At 63.9% G+C, this 23,651-nt stretch overlaps 4 protein-coding genes across 10 annotated transcripts in view; 3 read left to right on the top strand and 1 right to left on the bottom strand.

The window, feature by feature from the left end:
- The window catches only part of SLC38A10 (solute carrier family 38 member 10), a 30,819-nt gene extending 27,921 nt beyond the window's left edge, over positions 1-2,898 (top strand). The window contains exon 16 of the mRNA XM_048323720.1: positions 1-2,898. Coding sequence (XP_048179677.1) covers positions 1-1,142 — 1,142 coding nt within the window. The 3' untranslated portion in view covers positions 1,143-2,898.
- Positions 2,896-3,514, bottom strand: NDUFAF8 (NADH:ubiquinone oxidoreductase complex assembly factor 8). The gene is made up of 3 exons (XM_048323721.1): positions 3,409-3,514; positions 3,193-3,303; positions 2,896-3,100 (listed from the first exon to the last, which is right to left on the bottom strand). The coding sequence occupies exons 1-3, from the start codon at positions 3,487-3,489 to the stop codon at positions 3,080-3,082; spliced, it is 213 nt and encodes a 70-aa protein (XP_048179678.1). The 5' UTR covers positions 3,490-3,514; the 3' UTR covers positions 2,896-3,079.
- A 289-nt stretch (positions 3,515-3,803) lies between these two features.
- TEPSIN (TEPSIN adaptor related protein complex 4 accessory protein) lies at positions 3,804-7,793 on the top strand. 2 transcript variants are annotated; one of them, XM_048323901.1, is made up of 13 exons: positions 3,804-3,874; positions 4,088-4,160; positions 4,408-4,499; positions 4,593-4,686; positions 4,835-4,902; positions 5,000-5,078; positions 5,191-5,262; positions 5,457-5,657; positions 5,743-5,914; positions 6,152-6,265; positions 6,396-6,474; positions 6,556-6,690; positions 6,962-7,793. In XM_048323901.1, the coding sequence occupies exons 1-13, from the start codon at positions 3,833-3,835 to the stop codon at positions 7,418-7,420; spliced, it is 1,680 nt and encodes a 559-aa protein (XP_048179858.1). In that variant the 5' UTR covers positions 3,804-3,832; the 3' UTR covers positions 7,421-7,793. The 2 variants fall into 2 exon arrangements, with proteins under 2 accessions (XP_048179858.1, XP_048179857.1); XM_048323900.1 differs by having other exon boundaries at positions 6,149-6,265.
- Positions 7,794-8,190: 397 nt separating this feature from the next.
- Positions 8,191-21,034, top strand: CEP131 (centrosomal protein 131). Of its 6 annotated transcripts, none has more exons than XM_048323896.1 (27): positions 8,191-8,471; positions 9,960-10,152; positions 10,787-10,872; positions 11,671-11,785; positions 11,893-12,011; positions 12,114-12,227; positions 12,314-12,478; positions 12,669-12,786; positions 13,553-13,669; positions 14,321-14,489; positions 14,642-14,721; positions 14,844-15,026; positions 15,388-15,582; positions 15,690-15,827; positions 16,128-16,253; positions 16,333-16,449; positions 17,345-17,374; positions 17,803-17,905; positions 18,145-18,346; positions 18,585-18,692; positions 18,790-18,907; positions 19,048-19,122; positions 19,207-19,349; positions 19,633-19,810; positions 19,911-20,053; positions 20,662-20,722; positions 20,800-21,034. In XM_048323896.1, exons 1-27 carry the CDS (start codon positions 8,206-8,208, stop codon positions 20,866-20,868), a joined length of 3,531 nt encoding a protein of 1,176 aa, XP_048179853.1. In that variant the 5' UTR covers positions 8,191-8,205; the 3' UTR covers positions 20,869-21,034. The 6 variants fall into 6 exon arrangements, 5 of the variants coding, with proteins under 5 accessions (XP_048179853.1, XP_048179852.1, XP_048179851.1 ...); XM_048323895.1 differs by having other exon boundaries at positions 14,621-14,721; positions 15,391-15,582; XM_048323894.1 differs by having other exon boundaries at positions 14,621-14,721.
- The last annotated feature ends 2,617 nt before the right edge of the window (positions 21,035-23,651 follow it).

Below are 23,651 nucleotides of genomic sequence, written 5' to 3'. Positions count from 1 at the left end.
CGGAAGCGCAGCCAGAGCCTGCCGTGCCCCTGTCCAGGAGCAGGGAGGACGAGGGGCTCGGAGCCAAGGGAGACACGGCCGGGAAGCCGCTGAGCAAGGAGCAGACGGAGCAGCGCCCGGGCCAGCAGCCCCCTGATTCCACCAAGCAGCAGAGGGACATTGTGGGGAGGCTGGAAGAGGCTGGGCACAGGCGTGACATTCCTGTGGTGCCTCCCAAGGAGTGGAAGGTGCCACTGCAGGAGAATGACAGAGCCGTTAAGAATCCTGCGGAGAACCGGGATCCCCTCCACGGGGATGCCCAGCGTGTTCCAGCAGCCAGAAATCACCTGGAGAAAAAGCCCTTGGCAGAGGATTTGGGAGGAGAACATGAAGCCAAAGCTGGAAGAGATGTCCACGAGAAGAAGAATTTCCTGAAAGCCGTGGAAGCAGCTACAGCTCCCATCCAAAGAGAACAGCCGGGGGCTGCCAAAGTTCAGGGAGTAGCAGGAAAGAGTTTGGAAAGAGACTCAGGAATAGACCTTAAAGCCAAAGCTCTGAGTCAGGTGGAGCCCAAGGACCTGGCAGTGGTGCCGGACTCTTCCAGTAACAGGAATGTGGCAGTGAGGGAGCAGCACCCCCGGGAGCGGGAGCGGCGGAGAGGGGCGGAGGCCGGGGGAGCGGGCGGGCTGCAGCGGGGCCCGCCTGGCCATGGGCACGGGCAGGAGGAGGATCCCCGGGAGGAGCCGCGGGGCCGCCAGGGCCGTGGGGATGGGGGTCCCTCCAACGGCGCCGACAGGAAACCCGGCCCTCAGGATGCTCCAGCGCCGAAGCCCGAGAACAGAGCGGCCACCCCCGGGGATCCGCAGCAGCCAGAGCGCGACGTCAAACCCAACCGGGACCTGAAGCTGCAGGGGGGCCTGGACCTGCGCCGCAGGAGACGGGACCTGCTGCCTCCCGACCAGGAGGAGGAGGAGGAGGAGGAGGAGGCGGCGGCTGCCCCGGGAGCCGGGGGGGTCCTGATCGGCCTGAACCCCCTCCCCGATGTGAAGGTGAACGACCTGCGGAGCGCGCTGGAGACGCGGCTGAGCCGGGTGGCCGAGGGCGCGCAGCACCTGGTGCGCAGCCGCCACATCCAGCAGGTGACACAGGACAGGAGCCCGTGACGTGGCTGTGGCCGTGCTCCACAGGGAAGGCTCAGGCTCACCAGTGGATTTTGGGCCGTTGCTCAGGCATGGAGAGATCTAAGCCAGCAGCACTTTGCTGGACGCAGCGCTCGGATCCACAGGATCTCCTTGGATCCCTGAGCACCATCCTGGGGGCTTCCACAGCAGCACCCCCAGCGTGTGCCTGCGGGTGGCCGAGGGGATGGCGACACTGGAAGCGACATTCCTGCTGTCCCCTGCCTTCCAGAGCTGCCATCGGCTCCCTGCCAGGCCACTGCTCCAAGGGCTCCAAGGACCTTTTCCAGCATCTCATCCATATCAAATTGCCTTCTCCAACCATCTCCCAACTCCTCTCAGAACCGGGAAGGGGCTCCATCGCCCCGGCTGTGCCGAGGGGACCTGGGATCCACACCTCGGGAAGGACTTTACCCCAGAGAGCCGTGAGCTGAGGACCAGCGGAGCCAATGCTCCAGTGTTGCATCGGGAGCAGAGCCTCACGCGTTTGGGACACAGTGGTGGTTTAGGAACCTCATTTAGTAGAAATTCTGCCTTAACCGGGCACAACTCCTGCCGTTGTGCTGCCTCTCTCCCAGGGATGGGATTTCTTGGCCACGCACTGGAATCACACGGAGCTCTGCTCTCGCTGCCCTCCCCGGGTGCTCCTCTCTGTGCTCTCCAGCTCCACTTCCCCTCTCCAAAGTGCTTTAAGAAGCTCAACTTCCCCCCCGACCCTTCCCAACCCAGCTTGATTCTTCTGCTGGAGGTGAGTAGTTTGGGAACAAACGTGGCAGAGCCAGGTGGATCCAGGGGCTCGGCTCATGCACACCTACCTCTTCCTGTGTTCCGTGTGCTCTTCCCAGCCTCCCCCCACCCTGTTCTGCATCCAGACAGCTCCCTGCTCCACCTCTGGAAATTTGTTTGGTGAGTGAGGAAGGGAAGAGCTTCCCCAAGAGCTCTGTGTTGTTTCAGGCTCCCAGTGATTCATCCCGTGGGTTTTTTGGGTTTTGTGTTTTTACATCCTGACCGGTGAATGTACGGAATCCAGTCCCAAAGCTCTCCCTAGACGGGCTGAGAATTTCCAGCCTGGAGCCCTCAGACCTCATCACTGTGGTGGGTTTTATTTCCTGACCTCCAAATGTCTTTGGTGACCTCGAGTCTGTGTCCAGTGGGACCCTGCAGAGCTGGGACGGGGTGGGACTGCCCCTGCCTGGTGCTCCCACGATGTCACAACCCAGAGCCACAGGGAAGCGGCCTCGGGAGTCCTTTGGGAAGAGCGCCCGGAACACTGTGGCCTTAAACCCCCTGAACATCCCAACGAGCTTCTCCATTAACGCTGTCGTCAAGCACAAGCACCACGGCCGAGAGCCCCGGAGCCGCTCCAAGAGGCAGGGATGGGCTCTGGAGCTCGGCTCCAGGTCTGCCCTGGGGAGATGGATCCGGGCTGTGGCACCAAGCAGCCTTCCTGAAGTGAGAGGGAGCCAGAGCCCGATCGGCTCCTTCATCCCCTTTGCCGCCGGCTCCTGCCCCGCGGGGTCAGACCCGCCTGTTTGTTGTTCTCCGTGTGAACATAAGGGACCAAAGATGCTCCTGACATTCCTGCTCGTGGGAATGGCGTGGGCACCCCGAGCTGGGCTGGAAGCTGGCGGGAGCTGCCTTGTCCCGCCGGGAACGGCTCCCCCGGGGCGGGTGGAACGCTGGGAGGGAAAGCCCGGAGCGCGGGCTGAGCCCATCAATAAAATAAGCTGAAGCATTCTGATCTGAATTCCTCTTTTTTTAATAAATAAAAATCGATCTGTGACCCTCACCCAGCCCGGGGCTGGAGCCGGGGAGCGGGTGGCAGCCGGGGAGGCCGCGGGGGCTCCGTCATTTGAGGACAAACCGGTGGGTTTGAGGGTTTTATTACCCCCGAACGTCTCCAGGCGGGGGCGGCTCCGGGGTCACTTCGGTGTCGCCTTTGCCTGCAAAGAGCCGCAGTCAGGACGGGCCTTGGCCGCCCCCCTCCGCCGGCAGCGGGATCGGATCTGGGACGGGGACTGGGACAGAGACGTACCGCCCGAGCGAAGCATTCCCGCAGCGCCTGGAACTCCTCCAGGCACGCGTCCCGCCGCAGCTCCGCCGGCCCGGCCGCCGCCGCCGCCACGCACCGCCCGTAGGCCGCGGCCTGCGGGAATCACACGGGACGGGAGCGGGGGCCGCCAGGACCCGCCGACCCCGGAGCCGGCCCCGGAGCCGGCCCCTGCAGCCGCCCTGCGCCCCCCGGCCCCACCTGGTCCCCGCAGGCCGCCAGCGCCGCCGGGAAGCGCCGCAGCCGCGCCCGCGCCCGCAGCCACACACCGCGCCCCGACATCGCCTCACCGCACGGGCGCCGCCATGGCCGGGCGGCCGCGATTGGCTGCCCGCCCCGCTCGTCACACGCCGCGCTCTTCTATTGGGCGGTAGCTCCTCGAACCGAGCCGCTTCTGATTGGCCGCTCGGCACGGGCGGCTCTGATTGGCGGAAATGCCGGTTGTTTACTTCCCGCCTCCTTCGGGCGTCAATCCCGTGGGGCCCTTCCGGCTGGATCCCCGCCCCCTCTCGCCGATGATTGGTTGAGCGGCAGAACCTCGCCCTCTGATTGGTGCAGAACAGCTTCCGGGGGGCGGTGCCCTGACGCCGCTGAGGGGCCGGGCAGGGCCGGTGCCGGCAGTGTCATGGCGGCTCCGCTGCGGGACCGGCTGAGTTTCCTGAGCCGGGTACGGACGGGGGGTCTTGGGGGGTGGGAGGGGGCTGCAGGGGGCGTGGCGTCACTGCCCACCCGCGACGTCATCGCTGCACCCCCCCACGGGCTCCTACAGCGGTCTCACACAGCCCTGACGGGGTCGGGCCTGCCCCTGGGCCTCGGTCCAGTCCCCGCCACCGGGGTCCGGGTCGGGTCCGCCCCCTCACGCCGCCCCCTCCTCCTCCAGCTGCCGGTGTTGCTGAGGGGCACAGCCGACGACGACACCCCCTGCCCTGGGTACCTGTTCGAGGAGATTGCCAGTATCCTTCGGGGAGCCGGGAGGGGCCCCGGGCAGGGGTTTCCCCGGGCAGGGAGGGGATCCCGGGACAGGGGGAGTTCCCCGGGGCTGTTCCAGGCCGTGGTGGGCGCTGGAGGTCTGCGGGGCTGGTTGTGGGCAGCCGTGGTACTATGGGCCCTGGCTGGGACCCTGTGGAGGGGCTGAATTCCTGGCACTCGGGGGGCTGCTGGTGCCCTCCGGTCCCGGCTGGATCCCTAACCCGTCCCTAGAGATCTCCCACGAGTCCCCCGGGAGCAGCCAGTGCCTGCTGGAGCATCTCCTCACACGGCTGCAGAGCAGTTCCTGCCACGTCAAGTTGAAGGTGGGTCCGTGCTGGGAGCACTGGGTGGGTGATGGGATGGAACCCCCCGCTCCAGGGAGGGCAGCTGTGACTTGTCCTTGTCCCCCGAGCCAGGTGCTGAAGATCCTGCTGCACACCTGCTCCCAGGGCTCCCCCCAGTTCGTCCTACAGCTGAAGAGGAACGCCAACTTCATCCGAGAGGCCGCGGGTAATGGGCTGGGGGCACTTGGGAGAGCAGAAACAGCCCCATGGAGGGCTGGAGACCTCAGAAGGGCTCCTGCTGCGGGGGCTGTGCCAGGAGCGGGGTCCTACCCCACCTGGGAGCATCCCCCATGCTCCCCTCTGTGTGTCTGCAGTGTTCTCCGGGCCCCCAGACCCCCTCCACGGCAACAGCTTGAACCAGAAGGTGCGGGCTGCCGCACAGGTGGGTGCTGGAGGGACAGGGCAGCCCCCAGCCCCCTCCTCTGGGGACTCCGGGGTTCCCAGCGCTGCCCACGCTCCTCTCTCTCTCAATCCCGCAGGATTTGGCCACCATTCTGTTCTCAGATGCGCCGCTGCCGCAGCCCCTGGCGCTGCCCGCCCGGCCCCCGGCCCCTGCCGGTGAGCGCAGCCCCCCCGGGACGGGCCCTCGGTCAGGGGGGGCAGGGAAACAGCAGGAAAGGGGAACCCTGAGTGCCTGTGCTCCCTCTGACATTCCCTGTTTCTCCCCCAGGGATGGGCTCCAGCCCCAGCCCCTGTGGCTCCCTGCAGGGATTCGGCTTCAGCAGTGACAAAAGCGGCTCCGGTGAGTCCTGGCCGGGCCCTCACTGAGTCCTTTCCCACTGGGAGCTGGGGCAGGGCCATGGGGGTCACTCTGTGCCTCGTCCTCTGAGCTGCCAGAGTTCCCTCACCCCCCTTTCCCAGCCTGGAGCCCAGTGTTGGGGTGATCCCCATGGGGCTGGGCTCCCGGAATTCTCCCAACATCCCAGCCCCTCGCAGCTTCCACAGGGGAGGCCCTGCTGAGCAGCCTCCAGCGAGCAGCCGAGGCCGTGGCCCAGGCCGTGCTCCCGGCGCCGGGGGGGCCCCAGCGGCTCCGTGGGGACCTCCCCGAGGACACCTACGAGCCCGTCCGAGCCCCATCCCCAGCCAGCAGCCCGGCCATGCCACCCCCGGCTCCTCCCACGCCACGCGGATCCCGAGGTGGGTCCTGCCGGAGCAGCCAGGGCAATCTGGGGGGTCCCCACCCGTCCTGGGGGGTTTCAGCTCAGCACCACTGTCCCTGCAGTGAGCCACCAGCCGGGGCTGGCCGGGGGTGGCTGGGAGGAGGCGGACAGCGGGCACAGCTCCCGGGAATCCTCGCAGGGCAACGAGCGGAGCCGCACCTCGGACTCCGGCAGCAAATCCGGCAGCGACAGCCGCTCTGGGGCCAGCCGGGAGCTCAGCCACGGGGCTGACAGGTGAGAGGGGCCCGGGGGGCTCCCCTGCCCTGGGACTGTCCCAGGTGCGTCCCCAGGTGCGCTGCCCTTGTTTCCACACTGCTAATCCAGAGTGTGTGCCTCCTGGGATGTTCGTCCTGCCGGGCATGGGCGGGCAGAGCTGCTCTGGGTGGGGGTCCCTGTCTGTCGGGGGCTGTGCAGGGCCCCCAGCAGGAGTAAGCAAGTGGCCCCTGCCCCCACGAGGTGTGTCCCCAGCAGGGTGGACGCTGACAGCCCGGGTGACTGCCGGCGGGAGCTGAGCCTGGTGTCGGGACTGATGCGCGGGGCCAGGGTCTTCCTCATCAGGGAGGAAGCTCAGCACTTCCTCAAGGAGTAAGTGATGGAGGCAGGTGCTCTTTGGGGCTGTGGGGGCTTCTGGGGGGCAACCTGAGTCCTTCCCTGGCTACCTGGGCCTGCACCCCCGGGATGGGAAGGGGCTGCGGTGACCCCCATCCCTGTGCAGGTGTGGGCTCCTGAACTGTGAGGTGGTGCTGGAGCTGCTGGGCCGGGCGCTGGAGGATCCCAGTGACAGCGTCCGCATGGTGAGCACAGGGGGCTCCCCGGGGAGGGCTGGGGGATGTTTGGGGGCCTGCCTGGCTCAGCCACGCTCCCTGTTCCCACAGAGGTCCATGTGTGCCATCTCTGCCCTCGGCTGCTCCGACCTGCTCTCCCCGGAGCAGATCTTCACCGTGACCCGGCAGCGCCTGCAGCACCTCAGCCAAGGCAGCCCTGGGCCTGTGGCCAACCGAGCAACAAAGGTGACTCTGGGGACAGCCCTGTGCCCAATCCCCAGGGTGGGGGCTCCTGGGATGGGTTTGACAGCCCTTGGGGGACACACAGCTCTTGGGAATGGCTGCGTGTATGTCCCAGAGGGGTGGGATCTTTCCCAGGAGCGGGGAGCCTGGGTGGGGTGATGTTCCCTCTGAGCCCTGGGAGGGGACACTGGGGACAGTCCCTCTGCCTGGGAAAAGGTGCCAGGGCCAAGCCCCTTTCCCGAGCCGCCCTCACTCCGCCCATCCCCTGTCCCAGATGCTGCGGCAGTTCGAGGCCCTGTGCCGGGCCCAGCCCTCCCCGAGGGCCCCACGCCCGCCCTCAGCCCCCTCGGTGGGCTCGGCCGAGGACCTGCTCGTGGACATCCCGGCCCTGGCGCACGAGAGCTTCCTGACCCCCCTGAGCCCGGCCCCGACCCCTGCGGCCCCCACGGCCCCCGCTGAGGAGCCGGGGGTGGGATCGGAGCCCCCCGGGCAGCCCGGGGCCGCGGTGCCGGCCTGTCCCTGTGAGCAGGACGGGGGGAGCAGGCTGGCAGGGCACACGGCGGCCCCCAGCCTGTCCCTGTTCGCCGGCATGGAGCTGGTGGCCCGTCCCGGTGCGGTGCTCCGGCCACACTCGCCGCTGGCGGAGCCACAGACGCCGTCCCAGCCCCAAGATGGGGGGTCGGACATGGAGGGCACCCGGCAGCCATCGGCCTTCGCCTTCCTCAACATGTAGCTGCTGTCGGGCCCCGGGGGCTGGGGGGCTGTGCCCCCCTCCCTGCGGGGCCTGCGCTGTCCTGGTGCCTCAGGGGGACACGGGCTGTGAAATGGCCGCAGGGGCCAGGGCTTCCATCAGGGGACAATGCCCCTCTTGCTGTCTGTGGTGTTCCAGGGCAGGCAGAGGGGTACGACCTCTTGCTCCTCTGAGCCGGACGGGGGTGTGGGACCCGCTGGGACTGAGCTGGGGGTGCTTTGGGGACCCCAGCACGGCCATGAGCGCTCTTGGGTGGCCCCCAGCTCCAGCCTGGGCTCTGTGGGGGTGGGGTGGGAGAAGGCACTGTCCCCATGGGGCCGGGACCCACCAATAAACCCCCACTCGGGTCTGGGAATGTGTGGCTTCTTCCTGCGCCGCTGATGGAGCCTGGCCCATAGCTCCTCCTGGCCCGCAGCCCCACATTTTCCTATAGCCCCATGGCCGCCCAACAGCCCCACAGCTTTCCCCCTACCCCACTGTTCTCCCCCACCCCACGGCCCCTCTAGTAGCCCCATGGTTTCCCCTCTTCCTCCCAGCTCTCCCCTTACCCCAGAACCCCCTAACAGCTCCACTTTTTCCCATGGCCCCCCAGTACTCCCATGACCCCCCCTGCCCCATAGATTCCCCTCTCCAACCCACCTCCCTCAATAGCCCTATGACTCCCCCATCTTCCACGGCTCCCCCCTCCCCATAGCTCCCCACTAGCCCCAGTCCTCCTCTCAGCTCCCCAATATTTCCATTTTCCCCATTTTCCCCCCAAAAACCCCATGACGCCCCCCGCCCACGTGGGCCAAGCCCCGCCCATTTCCCCGCCTTCCGAAGCCACGCCCCTCTCCTTCCTCTCACCCCATTGGCTCACTCCCGCTAATCCCCGCCCCCCTCCGCCAGCCGCGCCCCCGCCTCCATCCCTCCTTGTTCCCGCCCCCTTTTTCCGCCTCAGCCAATCGCGTCTCTTCCCCCGCCCTTCCCTCCCTTCCCATTGGTCGCTGGCCGCCGGCCCCGCCCGGTGGCTGTGGCCGGAGCGCGGCCGTAGGTGAGGGGCTGGGGGGCGTTTAATGGCGGCCGAGCGGGGGCCGGGGGAGCGCAGGGAGTTCCAGGGGGAGCTGGGACAGGGCCAGGGCCTCGCTCTCGGCATCGCCCCCGGAGCGAGGGGGGTCTCACCCGCGTGTGGGTGCGTGGGGCCCATTGCCGTGGTCGTGAGGGGTTGGGATCTGGCGATTTGGGGCGTGGGAGAGCTTGGAGGGTTTGGGGTCTGGGCTGGGGGTCTGCGGGGATTGGGAGTTGGGGGGTTCTGAAAGAGTCTGGGTCATGAGGGGCTTGGGGCCTGGGGATATGGGCTGGGGTCGTGGGGTGCTTGGGCCTAGGTGTTCTGGGGGTCCTGGGGAGGGGTCTGGGGCTTGGGGGGCTCTTGGTGGAGGTCTGGGACTTGGGGGGCTTGGGGCCTGGGGATGGGTGTCCTAGGAGGTCCTGGGGGCATCTGTGCACTGGGAGCTTGGGCTTGCACCTGTGGCTGGGGTTCTGGGCCTTGGCAGTGGGGGAATTTTTGGGGTCTGGGTTTTGGGAGCTTAGAGGAATAGGTGTGCGACCTGGGTGATCCTGAGGAGCTCAGGGATTTGGGAGCTTAGGGGCCAGGGCTTGCCTCTGGGTCATAGGGGGGCTTGGGGCCGTGGGGCTTCAGAGCTAGGGAGTCTGAGCTTCAGGGCTTTGAGGGGCTCGGGGTGCTGTGCTGGGCCTGGGCTCCTGAGCCCTGCTTTCCTGCCGTGAGCCCAGCGGTTTCCATGAGAGCCGTTTGTTTCCCCAGGCTGTGGAGCCAGAGGCATTGCCGAGGGCTTTGGTGGAGCCCTGAGAGGGGAAGCCAGGGCTGCCAGGGGAGCGGGTTTAGGGGCAGTGTGGGTAATAAATGTAAAGAAAAAAGTGATGTGGTCTTTTCCTGGCTTAGCAATGGGGCTGGGGAAATGCAGAGGGGGAAAAGGTGGGAATGTGCTGCCCCGAGCTGGGAGGGGGCCCAGCCCTCCCTGTGCCCCCTGAGAGGGCAGGGACAGTTCCAAATAAACCCTCGGCAGGGATTGGGAGCTGGGTGGGCGGAGGATCCCCTGGGAGCTGCCCAGGTGGTTCTTCAGCATCCCAACCTGATGTGGGGTGAGCTGAACCTCCAGCCTGCACAGATAAGGCCGTTCCGGGCCCGTGTGATCCTCTGGCAGCCGTGGGCTGTGTGGAGTGAAGGAGCCCGGGATGGGGAGCAGGGCTTTTCCCTCCCTTTCGTCCTCTGCTGGAATCCCGGCCCATAAATGGGACAGCAGCTCATGGGCAGCCAGAGTGTTGGGTGAAAGCAGTGAGGAGTTCACCCGGAGCCTCTCCCGGGCTGTGCTTGGGGTTATTTGCCATGTGGCAATTTGGAGGAAGGTGTTTTGTGCTGTTGGAACAGTTCCAGCACCGTGTGCCGGTGTTTGCAGGAGCCAGAGCGCCTGGTTCCGAGGCTGGATGCTCCATGCCTTCCCCTCTCTCTGCGCTGTGCTTCCAGGGCTCCTTCCTTCTGCTCCAGCATGAAGAGCACCCGGAGCTGCTGCTCCGTCCAGAGCTCCGATGTCGCAGACCTGATCCTGACGGGGCTCCCGGCGCCGGTGTCGCGCCGCCCCGGCAGCGCCTCTCCTGCCAAGCTCATGGCGCGCTCCGTGTCCGTGGCTGCCGACAGCAAAGCCAAGAGAAACGCCCCGGTGAGCCCGTGTCCTTCCCCCCGCCTGTGCCAGGGCAGGGAGTGCGTGCCTGGGATTTGGGATGGCTCCGTGCATGCCGTGGTTCCCCCAGCACCAGCCCGGCTTTGTTCTGGCACCGCCCTCGGCGGTCGCTGCTCGTGGTTCTCTGCTCGATGCAGAACAGCAAGTAGGGAGCGTCAGGATTCCTTCTTTTCCCTTCCTTGCCCTTCAGCTCCCTGCACCAGTTTCCGTCTGGAAACTGCCGATTTCCTGGTGTCTCCTGCTGGGATGTCAGGCCCAGCCTGCCCCTCATCGAGCACCCCCTGTTCCTGCCGCTCCTGAGTGGGGGTTCCCCAGAGAATGAGCCCCAGGTGCTTTCTGGGCTCCGTCAGGATCCAGCAGCAGACAGTCTGTGCTCCATGCTGAGTAATCCCTTGGCAGCATTCCCGTGCCCTTGTTCCCGGGAGCTTGTGCTAAGGAACGTGTTCCTGCTGGCTCAGCAGCGCCCGAGCGAGGTGTCATTGCCCGCTGCCTCAAGGAGAGCTTGGCAGCCCTGGGGCAGCGAGAACTCCGTGTCCCGCTGGGTGAGGGGGTGGGGGAGCCTGCCTGTGCTCCTCCTGAACGTGGCTGCTGGATTTATCCCTGCTCTCCGCAGGAGGATGCGGGATCCCGGGCCATGAACAACCTGCGCAGGTCCAACAGCACCACGCAGGTGAACCAGCGGGTGAACAGCTCACACAGGTACAGCTCCAGCCACGGACGTGTGTCCATCCATCCTGTGGGTGCCCCTGGGGGACACCCCACCCCTGTGTCCAACCTCCCTGGTCCTGTGGGGGAACAGGAGCCTTTCCAAAATGTACCCTGAGTTCTGTTGTGCACACCAGGAGTTAAAGCCTGGCCCTGGAAAACCAAGGTCTGGGGCTTTGGTTATTTTTTTGAAGAGGAGGTCCCTTGTTTAGCGTTTCATAGGATCACAGAATGGCCTGGGTAGGAAATGACCTTAAAGTCCCATGCAGGGACACCTTCCACTAGACCACATTGCTCCAAGCCCTGTCTAATCTGGCCTGGGACACTTCTCTGCCAGAGAAGTGCCCAGCTTCTGTGGGCAACCTGTGCCAGGGCCTCAGTGTCATCACAGGGAAGAATTTCTATTCAGGGAAATGAAGTGTATTTCTGTGGCTGTCACAAAAACCATTCCATTTAATTCCAATAGCCCTCATGGACCCACCAAGGCCATAACTGGGCTGTGTGAGGAGACAAAAGCTCTCTGTTCCCAATGCCTTCTGAGTTGGGATTTTCTGTTCTCCTGTTGGTCTGTGCCCATCCCTATCACCACATACCACCCTCAAACCCAAAGCTCTGTGTAAAAAGGAGTTATTTGTGGATTTTGTGGCCGTGTAACAATTCTCCAGCTCCTTTGTCCCCTTGTGTCACACTGGAGTATCCAAGTGCCCTGCATGGCCAGAGCGTGTCCTGTGGCTGTGAGTTATCCCAGAACCCCTGTTCTCTCCTCTCTGCCTTCCCTGGGTCTGGCTAAAGCTCGGAGCAGACAGGAGACTTCCTGGCCTTCTTTGAGAGCGATCCAGGAGGAAGGAAGAAACTGGCAACTCTGAGCAAAACTTCCCCAGAAAAGAAAACCACGTGGAATATCCTGGTGAGGACAGCAGGCTCTGGGAGTGGGTGGGCCAGGCCGGCTCTGTGCTCCTGGTGGTATTTGAGGGGGTGGGTTTAGTAGCCTTATCCCTGCTGACTCTGTGGCAGGATGACCAGCCCCGGGCATTCCCGGGCCCCTCCGGCTCCCACGGCCTCGAGCCGCCCGCGGGCATGAGGAGGAAGGAAGCCACCGTGCTCCTGGCTGCCAACTTCACCGCCAACAACAGGTAGGACAGGGGGTCCTGAGCGGGGGTGGGCAGAACTGCGTGGAGAAAACACCTGGAGAGGGGAAGGTGCTGCTCCTGATGCTCCTGTTCTCGCCACACAAGGAGCAACAAGGGCGCGATGGGCAACTGCGTCACCACCATGGTGCACAACAACTACTCCACTGCTGAGAAGGGCCCTGCTCCCAAGAGCTCCAACCAGGCTCCCAGTTCCCTCAAGTGAGTGTGGGGGCTCTGCAGCTGGGCTGGCCACGGGGTCGTGTGTGGCACAGGACAGGGCTGAGTGGCTTCACCTTCTGTCCCAGCAATGTCGTCAAAGCGACCTCGAACGAGGACGGGGAAGGCAGCAGCAGCTTCGTCAAGTCTCAGAAGAATTTCTCCAGCAACAACATCATGACCCGTAACAACAACAGCAGCAGCAGCAGCAGCATTCCCCGGAGGAGGGAGGTGACCGAGGAGGAGGCCGAGAGGTGAGGGAAGGGGCAGGAGGACGGTGCCAGGAGGAGTGAGGAGCTCCAGGGGAGCTTGTTCTTGTCCTGTGGGATTTCACACGGGGGAAGGGCCACTCTTAGTGCACCTGCAGGTCCCGGTGCTGTGGGGAAGCCGCCTGTGCTCTGCTGCCCCTGGGGCCATGCTGACCCTCCCTCCCTGTCCCCACAGGTTCATCCAGCAGGTGAACCTGGCTGCTGTCACCATCCAGCGCTGGTACCGGCGGCACTCGCAGCGGCACAGGACGGCGGCTGCGGCTCTGGGGCGCCTGATGGCTGCCAAAAGGGAGGTTGGTCCTGTGCCCTGCTCTGTAGCCCAGACCCTCTGACACGCTGTCCCGCTGGCCGCGCAATTCGGTCCCTTTAGTCACCAGACCTGGGCTGTGAGAGTCGAGGGGGTTCTGGCTTTGCATCCAACCAGCCCCTCCATGGTCCAGAGAGCTGGGGAGGGTCCTGTTCCCTCAGAGCGCTGCTGGCTGTGTCCAGGGATTAGCCTGGGCTGGGTTCCAGCCGGAGCTGAGGTCCAAGGGCTCAGCACCACCCGGCTCCAGTTCCCCCAGCCCCCTGCCTGGGAGCAGGCAGACACTGGCAGTAGCAGCACAAGCCTCCCGTAATTGCCATTGTCTGGGCCACACTGGTGGCCGGAGAAGGGATGCCCCATCTCGGCTCATCCTAATGAATCCCTAATGAGGTGGCTTGTTAGAGTGATGACGTTTCACAGCTATTTGTGTTTCTTTGTGTTCAATTATTTATCCCAGTAATGAAAAGCTCCCTTGCTCTTGTATGTGAGTCTATTTTTAAGCCTTGTCTCCTTGGTGGTTGCAGACCCAGATGATGACATAATAATAATAATAATAATAATAATAATAATTGCATTGAGGATCTAAAGAAAATGAGCTGCTCCAAAGTGGAGCTGTGCCAAGGGCTCCTCACCTGCACAGAGGGGAGGATGGAAAGCCTGGATATGGGGTGACTCAGGTGTGGGTGCCCCTCACACTTCTCAGTGGTGGGTGCTGGAGAACTCTCAGTAACACTTGTGATCCTCCTTTCTGGAAGGAAAGGCAGCAGCGGATGGAGGAGGGGAACATCCTGAATTTGCAGGAGAGGAAGGACGAGGAACGCCGGAAGATCCGAGAGGAGAAGGCGCGCCTGGCCCGGCACGCTGCCATCCAGGTAGGGCCAGGGCCAGGCTGTCGTGGCCTGTGTGACACCATTTGTTGGCATCATCTGACGAGGCAGCGAGAGGCCTCTCTGCATCTCCAAGGGCTTGGCATGGGGCAGGATCAGAGCCAGCCTTGGAAATGGAGCGCTCCCTCTGGAGACGGAGGTGCCACAGAGCGGTTTCCTGCTGTGCTCCTGCCAAGCCTTGGCAGCTCGTTCTGAGCTTGAGAAGACAGTGCTGGTTTCCATGTAGTGCTCAGGAAAATGGTGCTGTTGAGACAGGGAGACTCCAGGCTCCTTGGAATGGCTGAGGATGTGCGTGCCCTGGGAATGGGACCCTCCTCAGGAGCAGGGTTCCTCCGGAGAGGGCCGAGTACTGCTCCACGTCCCTTGGCAGGAAGCAACACGTCATTGTCACCCTGCTCTTGCAGCTGGTGGTGCAGATGGGCTTGGCACAGGCTGCAGGAGTTGGCAGTAAAGCTGGGGATGTTTTAAACCCCAAATTTTCTTTGCTCTAATTGGAATCATGTTCCATCGGGGGGGGATTGGGGGAGACACAGCAGTGAGCAGCTGGAGGATGCAAAAACGCTGCCACAGCCTTGCAAACACAGGCTTGTGCCTTCCCAAAACTTCAGGGCATCGATGGCTCCTCTGTCCCTGCAGGAGCTGCACCAGAAAAGAGCCCAAAAGGCCTCGGAGATGCAGCACTCAGCAGAAGAGCTGGTGCTGGTGAAGGAGAGCAGGAGGGTGCCCAAGAAGAAGCCTGGTGCCAAACCTGCCTCAGCCAGGAATGTCAGCCCGGCCAGCAGCCTCACCAAAGCCAACAACACCGGTGAGTCCCTCTGGCGTGCCCCAGAGTTCTGGGAGTGAGGGGAAGGAGGGGACAAGGCGCTGTTTGCTCTGAGGAGCTGCTTCCCAGGGGCTGGCTGGGGCGAGTGTCCGACAGCAGTCTGGTTCCTGTAGAGGCCAATTCCCCCTCGGCAGCCACGGAGCCGGAAGGAAGCGGCCTGGCAGCTCTTGGCTCCGTGCCCTCACAGGACCCCGGGGCAGAGGACAAACTGCAGGTGGGTCTGGCTGTGCCTCCTGGGGGTCCTGACAGCAGCCGCTCTGCCAGCGTGACAGCAGAGCCTTTGCTGGTTTCTGGGGAGACCCAGAAAACTCTCTCACTCTCTCATCTTCTCCTTAGGATATGAGCTCCAGGGAGGTGGCTAACGAGGGCCTGGAGACAGCAGTGACTGCTGGCAGCAGGGCTCCGTCCAAGGTCACGCTCAATGAGCTGCTGGACACACTCCGGCTGCTGGAGGAGGAGCCGGAGCTGCTGCCCCCACCCAAGCTCCTCAAGAAGGACAGATATGCCTGGATGGACAGGGTGAGCCGAGGGATGGGACTGCTGTGTCCATCCTTGGACAGTGATGGCTGCCTGGTGAGCAACGGCTGGGCACTGCCAGGGAAGGTGGTGGAGGAGCTTGGAGTGAGTGATGGAGGAATTTGGAGGTGGAGATGGAGGAGTTTGGAGGTGATAGAGGAATTGTTTGGTGCGTCAAGGGCTTGGACATCTGCAAGGAACAGCAAATCCATGCAAGGGCTGGTGGTGGGACAGGGTTTAGCCCAGAGGATGAGGCTGGTTACTGGGCTGCAGTGGGAGGACTGGGCTCCAGTGGTGGAGAGAAGCCAGCACCTCTTCTCCCGAGCTTTCCCCTGGGTGCTCATTCACCACGGTGAATTCCCAGCAGGAGCCCAGCTCCAATTCCCTGACTGCTGATAACTTGGAGAAGTTTGGGAAGCTGAACCACTCGCCGGGGGTCCCCGAGGATGGGGCTCTGCTCTCAGAGGCCAAGCTCCAAAGCATCATCAGTTTCCTGGATGAGATGGAGAAGTCGGAGCAGGAGAGGCCCAGGTCGGCTGCCTCGGCCACGCAGCGGGAGGTGAGTCCATCTGTGCTGTGGGACTCTGGTGGGAATCATCCCCATCTCCCTGTCCTCACTCCAAGTGGTTCCACCACCTTTTCATCATGCTTTTTCTGCTGTGGCAGGGCTTCCTTTTGGAAGAGGAGCTGGCTCACGTGGAGCAGGTGTCGGCTGTTGCTACGGAGGTGACAAGCTCCATGATGAGGCTGAAGCTGGAAGTGGAGGAGAAGAAGAGAGCCATCAGCCTGCTGCAGACTGCTCTGGTGTGTCAGCCTTGCATGTGGTTCTCGGGGATATGAAGCATGTGATCAGGGTTATCCCTTGATTTTACAGAATCATGGAATTGTTTGGGTTGGAAGGGACCTTAAAGATCATCTAGTGGGGAGCCCCTTCTCCTGGGGCTGAACTCCCTTCTCCTCTGACGGAACTCCAGGGAGGCTGGATGTTCCTGCTGACAGGGGTGGGAAATGTGGGCACCAGGGCTTTGCTTTAGCTCTGTCCCTCATTTTCCTGGCCTGATGGTGATTTCCATGTTGTGGCTGTTTGATCCCTGCTCCCCACAGACTCAGCAGCGGGAGCTGACCGACCGCCACGTCAAACAGACCGAGAAGGAGCTCGGCCACCAGCTCAGGCTGCAGAGGGAGCAGTATGAGGCAGCTATCCAGAGGCACCTGGCCTTCATCGACCAGGTAATCCCTCATCCCAGCTCCTGAAGGCAGAGGCTGAGGTGGCTGCACCTGCCTGATGCCGGCCCCTTCCCCTGCCCAGCTCCTCGATGACAAGAAGGTGCTGAGTGAGAAATGTGAGGCTGTGGTGGCAGAGCTGAAACAAGTGGACCACAAGTATGGCCAGAAGATCACCCAGATGCAGGAGCAGCACGAGCTGGTGAGGGGACAGGGAAGGTGGGGGGACATGTGTGTCCTGATTTTTCTCAAATGGGGCCTCTGCCCGGAGCAGTACAGTCTCTGTCACCTCAGTGGGATCTTGACACTCCAAGGAGCTCTTCCCTGTGCACAGGAGGTCCCTGTCACCACGGAGCTTTGTCCTGGCTCCCCAAAAGGCTCCCGTCCTCTGCTGCCCAGAGCCAGGAGCATGGCATTGACCAAGGGACAGTGTAAGCTCCCAGGCTCTGCTCAGAGAGATCCTTCCCACACATCTGGCACAGGGTGCCCAGAGCAGCTGTGGCTGCCCCATCCCTGAAAGTGTCCAAGGCCAGGTTGGACAGGGCTTGGAGCACCCTGGGCTAGTGGCAGGTGTCCCTGCCCATGGCAGGGGATGGAACTGGAGAAGCTTTAAGGTCCCTTCCAACCCAAACCATTCTGTGATTCCATGATCCCATGTAAGCAGAGCTCTCCCAGGCTGGGGGTGACCGGGGTGTGATGCTGGCACAAACCCAATGCCATGGAGGAATTTTGCTTCCCCTGTGGATGGAGACAGCTCAGCTCGCCCCATGCCAGGCCTGGTAGGAAGGCAGCACCGCTGGGCTTCTCACAGCTCTGCCATCCCGGTGCCTGCTTGTCCTTGACCTTGGAGCTGAGCTCATGCCTGGCCAGACCGTGGGGGTCCCTTGGTCTCCGGAGCAGGCTCCGACCCTGTGGCACGCTCCTGGCCAGTCCCTTGGCATGTCCCTGTCCCTGCCCCTTGAGCTGTGTCTCCTCTCACCACCACGGACTCCTGCCCAGCTCCGCCCTGCCCGTGGCTCCCACAGACACGGCTGTGTGGATTTGCCTCTCCCCCACATTCCCCTTCTCTCTCCATCCCCTCCTTTCTTTCTCCCCAGGTCTGGCGCACTTTGGGCCCCTTTTGTGAGGTAAATGTGGTCTTTGCTCTCTTTTGTGCCTTGCCCTCTGTTCTCGTGCCCTGACCTGCTCTGGCCCTGCTCCACCCCCTGCCAGAGTGCTTTCCGTGGCAGGGAGAGGGAAGGCTGGAGAGGAAAGCACCATCACACAGGGACGGATGGGCTGCCCCGCATGCAGGGACCCTTGGCAGCCCCCAGTTCCCCTTCCCTCTCCGTCGGTGCTCTCATATCTTGGCAGTGAGCACTTTCCCAAGGGGATAGAGGAGAAGGCACTAGGAGAGTGTGTGGCCACTTCTCTGGGCTGGAAGAACACACCTGGCCAGGGCTGTGCCTGTATCCATGCGCAGCTCCACAGCTTCCTTCCCAACAGCCCGGCTCCCAGGCTCCCAGGGCTTTTCTCTCCCAGCTTCTCTGAGGTTTTCCCATTTGCTTCCAAACAGGAGATTAAGAAACTGAAGGAACTCATGAGTGCAACTGAGAAAGTCCGACGGGAGAAGTGGATTGAGGAAAAAACCAAAAAGATCAAAGAAATCACTGTGAAAGGTACGGGCAGGCTCCCTCAGCAGCAGGTGGAGCCGGGACAGCACCAGGGTGGTCCAGGACAGATTGGGAAGAGCTCCTTGGTGTGGGCAGTGTCTGCTCCCTGTTTTTGGTGGAGCAGATGCCAGAGGGCAGGAAAACCCCTCTGTGCTCATCCCCCCTTCTTACCAGCCCCTTTGAGCCGGCCAAGGGCAGCGGGGTGGGATCTGGGCCGAGCCGTGACCGCCCTTCCCGCTGTGCAGGGCTGGAGCCGGAGATCCAGAAGCTCATGGCCAAGCACCGCGAGGACATCCGGCAGCTGAAGCTGCTGCACGAGGCCGAGCTGCTGCAGTCGGACGAGCGGGCAGCCCAGCACTACGGGCGGCAGGCGCAGGAGCTGCGGGGGCTGCTGGAGCGGGAGAAGGAGGAGCAGAGCCAGCGGGAGCGGGAGCGGGCCCGGCAGAGGTGCGTCACTCCGGGCTCAGTGCTGCCTTGGGGCTCACAGCTCTGGGGTGCTGTCCAGCATCAATCTGCTGGTGAGATCCCAAAATCTGGAGCTCCGTGGGGAGCAGCCCCTTTCTTTTCACCGGCCTCAGGTGGGCGATGCCCCTGAGCCAGGAGCGTCCTCTGGCATCATGAAGGGCAGGGTGGAGAAGAGGCCGAGTGCTCAAAGGCACATCCGTGGAGTGTCTGTGCCCCGCAGGTGTGAGCAGCAGCTGGAGCAGGAGGAGCAGGCACTGGAGCTGCAGCGGCGCCGGCTCTATGCCGAGGTGGCCGAGGAGAAGGAGCGGCTGAGCCAGCAAGCAGCCAGGTGAGCAGGCTGGGGGCCTGGGGCTGGCGGCAGCCCTGGGGCCGGGCTCCCATGGGAAGAGGTGCTGGTGTGGATGCTGGGAGCTGTGTCTGTGCAGGCAGCGAGCGGAGGCGGAGGAGCTGCGGCGGCAGCTGGAGGCCAACAGCTCGGCCCTCACCCGGGCGCTGCGGGACGAGTACGCCAAGGAGAAGGAGGAGCAGGAGAGGCGGCACCAGGTCTGGTTCCCCCTCACCTCCAGCCCTTTGGGCACTGGCACCACCAGGCCTCGGACCCCGCCGGGGCAGCGCCAGCAGCTGCTCCCAGCCGGCACAGAATGCTCCCAGGGCTGAGCTGTTGTTTTCCCTTCTCCTCACAGGCAGAACTGAAGGTGCTAAAGGACCAGCTGGAGCTGGAGAAGCAGGCCTGGGAGGCCAACTATGTGAAGAAGGAGGTAATGGCAAGAGCTGTCCTCCGGAGGTGCCACCCACGGGCTCTGAGAGGGATTTGAGGCCGCATTTGCTGTCCCTGTTCCCAGGAAGCCTGGCTGCTCTCTCGGGAGCGGGAGCTGCGGGAGGAGATGAGGAAGGAGAGGGACAAGGAGATCGAGCTGGTGATCCAGCGCCTGGAGGCCGACACGTCCTTGGCCAAGGAGGAGTGTGAGAGGGCAGCAGAGAACAGGTGAGGGGGAAAGGGAGGAGGGAGGGTCCAGGTCCTCCAGGGGCTGGTCCCTTTTCCCTGTCCCCTGGGCATCTCTCCAGTGAGCTCTGGAGCAGTGTTAGTGCAGGAAGGAGCAGCTCACAGGGACAAAGTTTACCTCTCACCTGAGGAAGCAGCCCTGGATCTCCCATGGGGCAGCTGTGCCCTTGCTGCTGTGCCCTGGTCCCTCCTGCAGCAGGAAGGGGGCTGGGATGATCCCTGCAGCAGCGGGATGAGCCAGGCTGCCTGTCCTTCCTGCCGGTAGGATCAAGAGGATCCGAGACAAGTACGAGGTGGAGCTGCAGGAGCTGGAGCGGTCGGAGCGGAAGCTGCAGGAGCGCTGCAATGAGCTCAAGGGGCGGCTGGCCGAGCTGGAAGGGGAGAGCGTCCGGCTGCAGGGCCTGCTGAAGCACAAGGAGCAGGAGGTGGAGGAGATCCGGAAGGTGAGCAAGGAGCAGAGCCAGGGCCCTGCCTGGCCCGTGCCTGGGTGTGCGGGACCAGCTGTCCCAGGGGCACAGAGGCCTGACTGAGGTGATCCGGCAGGAGTTTGCGGACAGGCTGGTGGGGACGGAGGAGGAGAGTTCGCGGCTGAAGGCAGAGATGGCAGAGCTGAGGGCCCGGCAGCAGCTGGAGCTGGACAGGCTGGTGCGGGAGAAGGACCGGGAGCTGGAGGAGGTTCACAGGAGGTGAGGGAGCCCGGGTGTGGTGCAGGAGCTCAGTGCTGCATCCTCAGGAATGGCTTCCAGCCCTGTCCAGGCAAACCGGGCCGAGGAGTCTTGCCCGAGCCGGCTGCTGCTCAGACACCCTGAATCCTCTGTTCCTTGTCGCTGCTGGCCTGCTCTGTGCCATCCTGTCCCCAGGGCTGTTCCTGTCCCTGCCTGCAGAACAGGAGTGCCAGGAGAGGCCAGTGGAGCACAGCTCTGTCTGTGTTCCTCCCTGGCAGGAGCCCTGGCCAGGATCGGTGTCACCTCCTGGGGGCTCTCCGAGGCTCACACACGATACCTGTGATGGCAGCCACAGTGATCTTCTCCAGAGGGGCAGGGCCCAGGGTCAGGGCACAGCCACAGAGGCTGAGGGCAGCTGGGACATCCCTAAAACACTATGATAATTAGGACTTAGGAAGCTAATGTGCCTTTCTTCCTGTAGACCAGTCAGTCCACACTACCCAGCACCCAGCAATGCAATAAAGGTGCTGCCAGGTGTGATGGCACCCGGAGCCCAGCTTTGGCTGGGGGAGAGGGGCTGAGCTCCCGGGGCTGAAAGCCCGGTGTTTGGCCCCCCATGTCCGTGTCAGGGTGAAGGCGGCGGTGCTGAGGAAGGAGGAGAGCATGAGCAGCCTGCGGAAGCAGTACGAGGTGAGTGAGGGCTGCCCCGCCCTGCCCGGCTGCGGCTCTGCCGGGCACCGTGAGCTCTCCCCTGTGCTCCTTTGCAGGCGGCCGTGCAGAGAGCCAACCTCCTGGAATCCCTGCTGGAGCAGCAGCGGCAGCTGGCCACGGAGTGACCGTCCTGCCGGGCAGGGAGCGGGGCTGGGGTCAGGGTCAGGCTCTCCCCTCCCTCTTCCTTCGTTCTCCACAGCCTGGTCCCAGTGCGGTGGCCGTGCTGGGACACTTGGTGGCCTTTAGATGTTTGGGAGTTTTGTTCTGATAATAAATCTCTGCTGGTTTCTACAGCTGTTTCTGTACCTGTGCACGTCAGTGCCAGGGCACGAGTGGCTCCTGCTCGAGGTCTGTGCCCACTCCCACCTTCCCGACCCCATTCGTGCATCCCAAGACCCTCCCTTGCTCCGAGGGTGCCCAGCATCCCTATCTAGGCCTTGCTTCCCGTTCTAAACTGAAATATCCAGTAGGATGCAGGGAGGCAGAGCCAGGGCAGGATGTGATCCCACAGCCTCTGCTACCTGCAGCTTCCTCAACACCCCCTGACAGGGCCGGGAAATGCCTGGGCTGGGCCGGTGGCATCTGTTTCCTCTCGGCCGGGAGCATGCAGCCGCTCTGTTCCCTCCCCCGGGCCGGGGCTCGGAGCGGGGGCCGGCAGATGTTTTCTCAGCAGAGTCCCGGGTGTTTCCCATCCGTCCTGCTGGTCCTTGCGCTCGGCTGGAGCTTCGCCCTGCCCCGTGGCAGCACTGCCAGAGCCCCCACGGTGACATGGAGCCGCAGAGGAACCCTCTGTCACCCCAGGAAGCTGCACAGGGGCTCGGCCACTTCCCGACGCTGGCGTTTGTCCCAGCGCGGGCTCCTGGCTGCAGCTCCCGGGGCCGATGTGATCCCAAGGCAGCCCACGGATGGCCCAGATCCCTGCCCGTGCTTTGGCACTTGATTTGGGTGTTGTGGGGCACGAGCAGTTCCTCCAGCTCCGGGGCAGGGACACAGAGGGTGGCTGGGGTCCTGCACAGCGGAGCCATGCCCGTGCGCTCTCTGTTCCCAGGCTGGAGCGCTCATCCCCGTGTGCCGGGACAGGCCGGGCACGGCGCTTGTTCCGCTGCTGTTGCTTTTCCAAGGGGTGTCCTGAGCGCCGCTTCGGCCCCCGCCCTGCACAGCCCCGCACGGGCCAGCCCGAGCCTGTGCCAGCGGCTGCGGCCCCGGGAGCTCTGGCGTGGCAGAAGGGGGCTCAGCCCCCTCGTTGCCCGTCCAGGAGGGCTTGTGCCTGTGCCCCGTGGATCCGGGGTAGGAGCCAGAGCCCCGTCCGGCATCGCCGCTGCGGGGTGAGCACCCACCCCCGGTGCCCGGGGTGTGCCCGGCGCTGCTCCCGGCGTTGCTCCCGCCGCTCCCCGGGGCTCCGTGTGCTCCCGCATCTTCCCGGCCCCTCCCCGGCATCGCCCGGGCTAATTTCTAGGCCAGTGCCCGGTTCAGGCATGAATAAATCAGCGCCGTTGCATAACGAACATGCTGATTTTCACCGGATGGCTGCGCCCGCGCCCACCGCCCGCACCCCGGGGGTCCCGCGTGCCACGAGCCGTGTCCCCGTCCCTGTCCCCGTCCCTGTCCCCGTCCCTGCCGAGCCGCGGCACGGCGGGCGCTCAGCCAGGCTGGCGGCGACTGTGCGGCCGCTGCGGGCTCTGCCAGAGATCCCCAATTAAGGAGCCCCTCTCCCCCCGGCTCCCCCGGGATTAGCGGGACGAGCGGGGCCCGTTGGCCGCCCCGTGGCCGCGGGGCCGGGAAGGAGGGAATCGCGGCTCAATCTGCTGTCTGCCCGGAAGGGGATTAGCTGCAGCCCCAGACAAATCAGCCGGGAAGCCGGCGCAAGTGGCAGGATCCGAGCAGGGTAATCTCCCTTTGGGAAGGATCTGTAATCTCCCCTGCTAATTGGGGCGGCGGCAGCGGCACTGCCCGGACCGGGAGGGGATGTCAGGGGACCGGTGCCACCCTGTGCCTCTGCCTGGGGTTGGATCAGCCCTGCCACCCGCCCCGACCTCAGGGCTGGACCTGAGGGGCTCCCTTGGGCTTTGGGCCTCGATTCTCCTTTGGGATTTTCTCTTTTACAGCCACATTGGAAATCTGGTGGGAAGCAGGACAAGCGACAGGGGGCACAGGGCGGGCGGTGGGTTTGGGTGACTGTGACAGAGCTCAACCCTCCTCCTGGATGTGTCAGGTGGGGCTACTGGGGGTGTCACCTGGGCAAGGAGGGTGCTGGGGCATGGGCTGCTGCACTCGGTGTCCCAGCTGAACTGGGGATTTCAGGTCTTCTCGAGGAGGGCAGGGTGGCACAGCAGGGCTAGGCCGGCACACACTCCATTCTCATCCCCCTATCCCATCCCTATCCCACTGCCACCCCCAGGCCATCTCTGTCCTTCTTTCCCATCTCATCCTCACTTCCATCCCCCCCAGTCCTCATTCTCATTCCCATTCCCATTCCGTCCCATCCTCATCTTCCTCCCCATCCCACCCTCTCCCAGACACAGGAGGGAAGGAACACTGGGCACTGGAGCTGCCACCCCCAACACAACATCCGGGTGATTTCACCCCCTCCCACTCACCGAAGCCCCCCTGCCCCTTGCCAGTGCCAGGAAGGCCTCAGCTCATCCTTGTCCCACCCACATTGGGACCAGCTGAGCATGTTTGGGATGCTGGGGATGGCTGGGCCCAGTGGGTGCCCGGTGCAGGCGGGTGGGTGCCCGGTGTGGGCTCGGCACAGCTACCCACCCCCGTCCCGCCTGGCCGTGACTCAGCCGGTGCCAGCTCAGACGCACGTGGCCACCCACTCACACAGGACCACGGCCAGTCCAGAGGGCAACAATGGCACCAAAGCTCCGAGAGACCTCAAATGCTCCTGACACACACAGACACT

Source organism: Corvus hawaiiensis, chromosome 19, assembly GCF_020740725.1.
Source record: "Corvus hawaiiensis isolate bCorHaw1 chromosome 19, bCorHaw1.pri.cur, whole genome shotgun sequence".
In the NCBI taxonomy this organism is placed as follows: Eukaryota; Metazoa; Chordata; class Aves; order Passeriformes; family Corvidae; genus Corvus; species Corvus hawaiiensis.
The sequence above is the reverse complement of the archived record's forward strand: the minus strand, read 5'-3'. Positions and strand labels throughout refer to the sequence as shown.